The sequence below is a fragment of the Mizuhopecten yessoensis genome, unplaced genomic scaffold (genome assembly GCF_002113885.1).
Source record: "Mizuhopecten yessoensis strain PY_sf001 unplaced genomic scaffold, ASM211388v2 scaffold3819, whole genome shotgun sequence".
Classification (NCBI taxonomy): Eukaryota; Metazoa; Mollusca; class Bivalvia; order Pectinida; family Pectinidae; genus Mizuhopecten; species Mizuhopecten yessoensis.
This window is the reverse complement of record NW_018405235.1, coordinates 464,416-475,272: the sequence shown is the minus strand read 5'-3', so window position 1 is coordinate 475,272 and position 10,857 is coordinate 464,416. Positions and strand designations below refer to the sequence as shown.

At 37.1% G+C, this 10,857-nt stretch overlaps 1 protein-coding gene across 1 annotated transcript in view; it reads left to right on the top strand.

Moving 5' to 3' along the window:
* Positions 1–9,120, top strand: part of LOC110448082 — a 19,083-nt gene extending 9,963 nt beyond the window's left edge. The window contains exons 2-4 of the mRNA XM_021494125.1: positions 1,162–1,331; positions 1,885–1,971; positions 8,259–9,120. Coding sequence (XP_021349800.1) covers positions 1,162–1,331; positions 1,885–1,971; positions 8,259–8,663 — 662 coding nt within the window. The 3' untranslated portion in view covers positions 8,664–9,120. The remainder of the gene's footprint in view (positions 1–1,161; positions 1,332–1,884; positions 1,972–8,258) is intronic.
* Positions 9,121–10,857: the final 1,737 nt, after the last annotated feature.

Here is a 10,857-nt window from a genome sequence, read left to right as displayed (position 1 = left end):
CCCACTATTATTACTTCAGTGTGATTGCCCAGGCACTCTCCCACTGTTATTACTTAAGCATAACTGCCCAGACACTCTCCCACTATTATTACTTCAGTGTAATTACCCAGGCACTCTCCCACTGTTATTACTTCAGTATAATTGCCCAGACACTCTCCTACTGTTCTTACTTAAGTATAATTGCCCAGACACTCTCCCACTATTCTTACTTCAGTTTTCTTGCCAAGACACTCTCCCACTATTATTATTTTAGTGTAAATGCCCAGACACTCTCCCACTATTATTACTGCAGTGTAAATGCCCAGGCACTCTCACACTATTATTAATTCAGTGTACATGCCCAGGCACTCTCCCACTATTATTACTTCAGTATAATTGCCCAGACACACTCCCACTATTATTACTTCAGTATAATTGCCCAGGCACTCTCCCACTATTATTACTTCAGTGTACATGCCCAGGCACTCTCCCCCTATTATTGCTTCAATGTAATTGCCCAGACACTCTCCCACTATTATTATTTCGGTGTAATTTTTCAGGCACTCTCCCACTATTATTACTTCAGTGTATTTTGTTTCTAATTTGACACGGTAATTCCATTACTTAAATTTTACCCTGACATTCCTGGCATTACGAATATTTTTATCAGAGGTATTTAAATTTGTTATAGTCATTTTAATGTTTGAGATGGCAAATTCTTCCTCTCATTTTCGGCATTATTCAGTTATATCAGGTATTGTTGCAGGAACACTTTATGATTTTGCTTTCAGTGTAAAACAAAAGTTCTGAACTTGCAATAAACACTATAACTTAAAAAGTAATATCAATAATTAAGATAACCGCTACAAAATGGAGAAAAATAGATAAGACATCCAAGTAATAAAAAAGTTAATACATTTATCTGTCTGTTGCAGAGTGAGAATTTCGTTTCATTTCAGTTGCGTTTCGTTCAAAACAATGAAATTGTTTTCTGCCTTGGTAAACTATTCAACATCGTTACTGTAGTATAGAGGGTTATTGAGATGTCACAAGCATTAATTAACTCATATTCGGTCAGTTCTACTGATATGGTATTTGTTGAATATGTACGTCACTTTGTAAATTAGTGTATTTTAATTTTTTTGCTTTAGATACCGTATATACTTGTATTTCTGATTTTAGAGAAGGCGTACCCTCTACGTGTCCAGGCGCTGGCTAACATGGCCCGCCTGTCGTACGTTTTGTTAGCAATGGGACCCGTTTGCGTGGCGGCGGGGATCACAATCCTCGTGTACTTGGACAATGTAGACTTCCCCATCTCCTCGGGTGCTCAGATATGGTCTGGGGCAGTTGTAAGTGGATTTTATTGTTCACGAAAAAATACATCGTGAACCAACAAATATTAATCAGCTAAAAAGGCGATAATATTTGTCGTTTCGTCATAAATGAGAATCAATAGATATATGTATATATTTAATTTCACATAAACGATTAATGATTGATATACTTCGTTCTTTATCTATTGTATCTAGACTCAAATTTTAATTGTTTTTGGAGAAAGGCCATTAACACGACATACAATTTTACCTTAGGGCTTTACTATTTTCAAAAATATAATTCTTTGGAAAAAAATCCAATTTTGTGTGGTCAATTAATTCACATAAATACAAGTGATAGTTCTACAAAGAAAAAATGTTAATACTCGTAAAACCGCACGAAAATTATAGTTTTGTATGTGGTTATTGTTTCACTCTTCTCCAAAGTTTTTATTACTCAAACTCGTGTGGTACATACCTATCCACTGTTTGAGGACAGATATCTGTTTAACAACTCTGATTTTCGAAATGTGTCCAAACTCTATAAGGACATGAAAGACAACTACAGTGTATATGCTGTGTTTTGTAGATGACAGTAATGGGAGCGGTGGGCATCATCACATCCAGGACATCCGAAAATCTTAAACATGACATACAGTTCAATCTAAAATGCAAGGTAAGTGTTTACCTGCTTTATTTCATTAATCAACATTTCCAATAGGTATCTCATATAACTCTCATTCGTTTTCTACTTTTTTATTTCGATTGCAGACAAACTATCTATCCGATTTCAAACCATACTTTTCTCGTTCTCTCTAAGCGCAGAGTTGTCCCTGCAACAATAAAGAAACTTCAACTAAATAAATGTACATGTACAATATTTAAGTCATTTCATAAATGATTACGCTTGTTTGTAGTTTGGACGTATTTAATCACCGTGACCTTGAAACTGAACAAATATGAGGACACTGGATAAATCATTTAAGTAATAAGGGAATAAAAAGAGGTTTACCCTTTATGTCAAAGTTGACATTTGACCCCAATGACCTAAACACAATATACGAAAAAAAGTTCGCACTTCTGGTCTGCTAAAATCACCAAAGCACTATGACACTAGAAGCTGTGTCCATTTTCAGAAAATGTATTGGACTTCTGAAATATAGCTGACCCTGTGTTTTCAAATGTAGATCAATGACATTTAATATTTTATAGGAGAAAATTTTCCAGCACACAGTCCTTGGCACCTACTGTCCAAATGTGACGATTCGCGGAACTTTTGACTTTCAAAAAGTAACTTGAAAATCAAACAAGAGGCCCACGGGCCTTAACGGTCACCTGATATATTTATACAGAGAGTTAATTTTGTTTTTAACATGAACAGAAATATTATTCAAAGTGACAAAAAAACCACAATAAAACCACCTTATTCAATATCTAGCATACAGATTTAAGACTGAAAAGTATTTGAAACTACATGTAGCACCTCTGATTCTAAACAAGGAAAATGAAGAAGTTTTAGCACACTGACTCCTTTGAGCCCCACCCTACAGCCCTTGGGGGTAGGGCTGGCTCAAAATTTTCAAAGTATCAGACTGTCAACTCAGGGTTATAATTCCAATCAAGTTATTAACATGTAATATTCAAAGTATCATTTGCCATTATAAACCATAATAAATTTTGCCCCCNCCCCCTCCTTCCCCAGGGGGTAAACGTGAGATCCTAGGGTTATAAACCTTCCATCTATGAAGAGTGTTTGATTCTACCATATCTGTGTCTTCGAGAAGAAGATTTTTGAAATTGCAGTCAATTCGACCCTTTTTTGCCACACCATCAGCCCTGGGGATCAGTCAGGGCTCATATGTGCATACCATCAAACTGCTATCCAATACTGATAATGCTAACCCAAATTGAATTACTTCCAATGGAAATTAAACAAATGTTGGTCCAAAATGTGATTTCCCTATATAAACTATAGTAAAGTTTACCCCTCCCCAGGGGTAAACGTGAAACCCCAGGGTCATGAAGTTCACAATTTTGGTTAAGCACCTTAAGACCCTTCCATCTATGAAGAGTGTTTGAGTCTACCATATCTGGGTCTTGAGTAGAAGAATTTTGAAATTTTAGTCAATTTGACCCTTTTTGGCCCCGCCCCTCAGGCCCCTGGGGGCTGGGGACCAAATCAGCCATTATTTGTGTTGACCTTTGGCCACGGAAGGTTTCTGCAAAATTTCATTGAAATTGGTTCAGGGATTTTGGAGAAGAAGTCGAAAATGTAAATTCTTTACGGACGCTCGACGGACGACGGACGACGCCGGACAAAAGGCGATCGCAATAGGTCACTTGAGACTTTGTCTTAAAAAAATATGAGCGATGACGAACGAACGAACGGACCACAAACGCTGCATCATACAATAAGCTTACTGGTGGCACTTTTAAGTGCTAGTTGAGTTTATCATCTAATTAACAAATGCAAGCTTACTTTATTTTTCTTGCGTATTGTTACAGACGTCAACCTATTTTATGAGCTGTATTTTGAAAACTTTTTTCGAATGAGATGCATTATATTTGTTTGTCTTTTGTTATGATGTAATAAGATTTAGAAAGAATTGTGAAAATCGGTTGCAAATTTTACTAACAATCTGAAATAAAATTGGTTTATTTGTAATACAGTTCGTTGTAAACATCAATTAAAGTATATGGGTATCTTGTAGTACAGTTTGTAGATTGTAAACTGTACACAAAATACTAAGGCCACACACATGTTTAAGGTTACCCTAATTAATAGAAAGTACCTTATTTTTCGGCAATTAATGTATCACTGTAAAAATTACGGAGACACAGTTTGTACAGGTATATACGGAGACACAGTTTATACGGAGACACATTTTGTACATGTTTATACGGAGACACAGTTTGTACAGATAAATATACGGAAACACAGTTTGTACATGTTTATACGGAAACACAGAAAGTACAGGTATATACGGAGACACATTTTGTACAGGTATATACGGGACACAGTTTATACGGAGACAGTTTGTACAGGTACATACGGAAACACGGTAAGTACAGGTACATACGGAAACACAGTTTGTACAGGTATATACGGATACACAGTTTGTACAGGTATATACGGAGACACAGTTTATACGGAGACACATTTTGTACAGGTACATACAGAAACACAGTAAGTACAGGTTTATACGGAAACACAGTTTGTACAGGTATATACGGAGACACAGTTTGTACATGTTTATACGGAGACACAGTTTGTACATGTTTATACGGAGACACAGTTTCTACATGTTTATACGGAGACCCAGTTTGTTCACGTTTATACGGAACCACATTTTGTACACTTTTATACGGAGTCACAGTTTGTACATGTTTATACGTAGACACAGTTTGTACACGTTTATACGGATACACAATTTGTACAGGTATATACTGAGACACAATTTGTACATGTATATACGGAGACACAGTTTTACAGGTATATACGGAGACACTGTTTGTACATATAAATACATAGACAGTTTGTACACGTTTATACGGAGTCCCAGTTTGTACAGGTATATACGGAGACACAGTTTGTTCACGTTTATACGGAACCACATTTTGTACACTTTTATACGGAGACACAGTTTGTACACGTTTATACGGAGACACAATTTGTACAGGTATATACGGAGACACAATTTGTACATGTATATACGGAGACACAGTTTGTACGCGTTTATACGGAGACACAGTTCGTACAGGTATATGCGGAGACACAGTTTTACAGGGATATACGGAGACACAGTGTGTACAGGTATATACGGATACACAGTTTGTACAGTTATATACGGAGACACAATTTGTACATGTATATACCGAGACACAGTTTGTACACTTTTATAGGGAGACACAGTTTGTACAAACTGTGTATCCGTATATACCTGTACGAACTGTGTCTCCGTATAAAAGTCTACAAAATGTGTCTCCGTATAAACTGTGTCTCCGTATGAAAGTGTACAAAATGTGTCTCCGTATATACATGTACAGACTGTGTCTATGTATTTATCTGTACACACTGTGTCTCCGTATATTTATCTGTACAAACTGTGTCTCTGTATAAACATGTTCAAACTGTGTCTCCGTAGAAAAGTGTACAAACTGTGTTTCCGTATGTACCTGTACAGTATATACCTGTACAAAATGTGTCTCCGTATATACATGTACAAATTGTGTCTCAGTATATACCTGTACAAAATGTGTCTCCGTATATACATGTACAAACTGTGACTCCGTATATACCTGTACAAACTCTCTCTCCGTATATACATGTACAGACTGTGTCTATGTATTTATCTGTACAACCTGTGTCTCCGTATATACATATACAAACTGTGTCTCCGTTTATACCTGTACAAACTGGGTCTCCGTATAAACGTGTAGAAACTGTGTCTCCGTATAAACGTGCACAAACTGTGTCTCCGTAGAAAAGTGTACAAACTGTGTCTCGGTATATACATGTACAAACTGTTTCTCCGTATATACCTGTACTTTCTGTGTTTCCGTATAAAAGTGTACAAAATGTGTCTCCGTATAAAAGTGAACAAAATGTGTCTCCGTATAAAAGTCTACAAAATGTGTCTCCGTATATACCTGTCCAAATTGTGTCTCCGTATAAACGCGTACAAACTGTGTCTCCCTATAAAAGTGTACAGATAAATATACGGAAACACAGTTTGTACAGGTAAATACACAGACACAGTTTGTACATATAAATACATAGACACAGTTTGTACATGTACAAACTGTGACTCCGTATATCCCTGTACAAACTGGGTCTCCGTATAAACGTGTACAAACTTTGTCTCCCTATAAAAGTGTACAAACTGTGTTTCAGTATATTTATCTGTACAAACTGTGTCTCTGTATTTATCTGTACAAACTGTGTCTGTGTATTTACCTGTACAAACTGTGTCTGTGTATTTACCTGTACAAACTGTGTCTGTGTATTTACCTGTACAAACTGTGTATTGTGTCTCCGTATATACATATACAAACTGTGTCTCCGCATATACCTGTACGAACTGTGTCTCCGTATAGTCTCCGTATAAACGTGTACAAAATGTGTCTACGTATAAACGTGTACAAACTTTGTCTCCCTATAAAAGTGTACAAACTGTGTCTCCCTATAAAAGTGTACAAACTGTGTCTCCCTATAAAAGTGTACAGATAAATATACTGAAACACAGTTTGTACACTTTTATACGGAGACAGTTTGTACAGGTACATACGGAAACACAGTTTGTACATGTTTATACGGAGAGACAGTTTGTACAGATAAATACATAGACACAGTTTGTACATGTATATACGGAAACACAGTTTGTACACTTTTATACGGAGACACAGTTTGTACACGTTTATACGGAGACACATTTTGTACACTTTTATACGGAGACACAGTTTGTACACGTTTATACGGAGACACAATTTGTACAGGTATATACGGAGACACAATTTGTACATGTATATACGGAGACACAGTTTGTACAGGTATATACGGAGACACAGTTTGTACAGATAAATACATAGACACAGTTTGTACATGTTTATACGGAGACACAGTTTGTACAGGTATATACGGAGACACAGTTTGTACATGTATATACGGAGACACAGTTTGTACAGGTATATACGGAGACACAGTTTGTACATGTATATACGGAGACACAGTTTGTACAGGTATATACGGAGACACAGTTTGTACATGTATATACGGAGACACAGTTTGTACAGGTATATACGGAGACACAGTTTGTACATGTATATACGGAGACACAGTTTGTACAGGTATATACGGAGACACAGTTTGTACATGTATATACGGAGACACAGTTTGTACAGGTATATACGGAGACACAGTTTGTACATGTATATACGGAGACACAGTTTGTACAGGTATATACGGAGACACAGTTTGTACATGTATATACGGAGACACAGTTTGTACAGGTATATACGGAGACACAGTTTGTACAGGTATATACGGAGACACAGTTTGTACATGTATATACGGAGACACAGTTTGTACAGGTATATACGGAGACACAGTTTGTACATGTATATACGGAGACACAGTTTTTACAGGTATATACGGAGACACAGTTTGTACATGTATATACGGAGACACAGTTTGTACAGGTATATACGGAGACACAGTTTGTACATGTATATACGGAGACACAGTTTGTACAGGTATATACGGAGACACAGTTTGTACATGTATATACGGAGACACAGTTTGTACAGGTATATACGGAGACACAGTTTGTACATGTATATACGGAGACACAGTTTGTACAGGTATATACGGAGACACAGTTTGTACATGTATATACGGAGACACAGTTTGTACAGGTATATACGGAGACACAGTTTGTACATGTATATACGGAGACACAGTTTGTACAGGTATATACGGAGACACAGTTTGTACATGTATATACGGAGACACAGTTTGTACAGGTATATACGGAGACACAGTTTGTACATGTTTATACGGAGACACTGTTTGTACAAGTATATACGGAGACACAGTTTACACGGAGACACAGTTTGTACATGTATATACGGAGACACAGTTTGTACATGTTTATACGGAGACACAGTTTGTACATGTTTATACGGAGACACAGTTTGTACATGTTTATACGGAGACACAGTTTGTACATGTTTATACGGAGACACAGTTTGTACATGTTTATACGGAGACACAGTTTGTACATGTTTATACGGAGACACAGTTTGTACATGTTTATACGGAGACACAGTTTGTACATGTTTATACGGAGACACAGTTTGTACATGTTTATACGGAGACACAGTGTGTACAGGTATATACGGAGACACAGTTTGTACAGGTATATACCGAGACACAGTTTGTTCAGCATATTTTCTATTTTCCAGATTGGCCTGTTTTATGGATTCTCTGTCTCCTCTTTGAGCATCTGTGGGTTAGCTACTGGCTACACGGGAACAGGAATTGGCCTATGTGTGAACCAAGTCTGTGCTAAAGATGGTAGCCCTGTCGTTATTATCCTTCTGTCCGTATCACTGGTGTTCATAGTAGGCATGTTTGTCTGTGGAATATGCGGGATGGTTTTCTTCTTTTGGTACAGGAACGCATTCCAAATGTACTCCCCTGGATACCGTGCAAAACTCATGCAGCAGCAGCTGAACGGCCTTCAGAACCAGCTAAACCAACAACAGGGTGTCACTAACTATGGAGGAATCCAGTATGGTGGACAGGAGAACGGCGGCTATACCAACTGGAATGCCCCTCCACCTCCAACATACAGCGAAAAGGCTTAAACGCATCACCAGTATAAACATCGTCAGTCCTGTGTCTATTTTAACAGTAATATAAAGAAAATCTTAGTGAAAGTGTTTTTGGATAAATTAACAAGTAACCGAAATACGGTGAAACCTAAAGTGACTGACAGCACAATTAAAGGATATGTATTAGCTGTCTTAAATATTGACCTTAATCTTCCATTTTGGTATTTCTTGTTACAATGCTACAAAGTTCTCAGTTCTGAGGTATTTGCAGTATTATCTGCCTACGTGACCTTTCTGTGCGTTCTGCGAATACAATACCCGGGATTGTTACATCTTTATATTGACACGTGCTGACAATAACCGATGAGCTTATTGTGATATATGCTTTGCTAATTTGTATTATTAATTTTGTCAGGATGTGTATGTCAATTTGTTCCGATGTTTTGTCAGGCAGTTTTGAAATCACAAGAATAATATCTAAAAAGGATTATTTCTTATCGTTTTCATCCTTTTCGAGAAAAACTAGAAACGTAAGGAATAGCCTATCAACTACATGTCGTACAGGAAAAACCACGTAATAGCCAATCAAACTATCCAGCGCAGCTAATAGCCAATCAAACTATCCAGCGCAGCTAATAGCCAATCAAACTATCCAGCGCAGCTACTTGGCAGTAAAGACCCGATGCATTATGTTTACTTTTTATAGTCAGGTTACTAATCCACTCAAAAAAAAGAGCGCAAATATCTATAAGTTTGTACCTGCTGAAGTGTCCAATTAACATATTAATTACTAGTATACATATAACAATGTATCCTGGCATTGTTTTATGTCAGCAATTAGTTCAAAGAGTGCGACTACGTTTGAACTAAATTTAAAGTTTCCTGGCAGACGAGGGTTTATTACCGCCGTTAGATCAACGTTTGACGGACCTCTAAACATATTTTTGAAATAAGCGTAATTATGTTGAGATTTATATCCAGGGTAGCCCTTTTTGAAAATGTTCGTTGTCCTTGTCAAAATTGGTGTTAAATGTTTTGTATTTGAATTAAAGGAAAGACACTTCACAACGGCTTTTAATACCGCATCTGGCAATTTTGGGATTCTGGCAAAATCTGCTCTGTAGTATGAGAGGAGAGCTGCAACATAATTTGTATGATTGTTTTTCATCAAGTGCTAAGAAAGCTACCACTACACATTTGCAGAAACCTGTTCAGTAGTTTGAGAGGAGATGTCGTTTAAAACAAATAAGCGACACCCTTTTTGTAAATCACACGATCCTCATGGGCTCACCAGGCTACCATCACAATGTGGAGTCGTTTGGGGGAAGATGGCGTTCAAAGCAAACAAACCAATGTGACACCACTTTTCACCACACCCCTCAGCCTCAAGGATAGTCAGTCCCAGTATTTGTATAACAAGAGGCCCAATGGGCCTTACTCGCTCACCTGGTATTAATCTCACACTTGTAATCTTAAAAGTGGACTAAAATGCAGCCAGAGGAAGAATATCAGTGTTTGATTCATAAGAGCCTATTAAAAAAATTAAACATATGACGTCTGTGACCTTGAATGTCGAACAAGGACATTAGGTTGAACAGAGTTTAAAGTCTTCCAACCCAGCATACTTTTGGCAAATATCATAACCCTGGACCTATTGGTTATACAGAACAAGTCTTTTAAAGATTTAAACATATATTGACCACTGTGACCTTGAATATGGGCGAAGGTCATTCATTTTGACAAAAGTGGTAGCCCTATATCCCAGCCTGTTAATGACCAAATATCATCGGCCCCTGTGACCTTGAATATATGTAAAGGTCATTCATTTGAATAAACTTGGTTGCCCTTTATCCCAGCATGCTGCTGGCCAAATATCATCATCCTAAGACTTTCGGTTATTGAGAAGAAGTTATTTTAAGGTTTTAAACATATTTAACCCCTGTGACCTTGAAAATGGACGGAGTCATTCATTTGAACAAACTTGGTAGTCCTTAATCACAGCATGCTACTGGCCAAATATCTAACCCTATGCCTTTTAGTTATTCAAAAGAAGTTGTTTAAAGGTTTTTAACATATTTGACTCCTGTGACCTTGAAAATGAGTAAAGGTCATTCATTTGAACAAACCTTTTAGCCCTTCATCCTGGCATATTTCTGGCCAAATATCATTATCCTATGCTTTTTAGTTATTCAGAAGAAATTGTTTAAAGATTTGTTAAGATAATTGA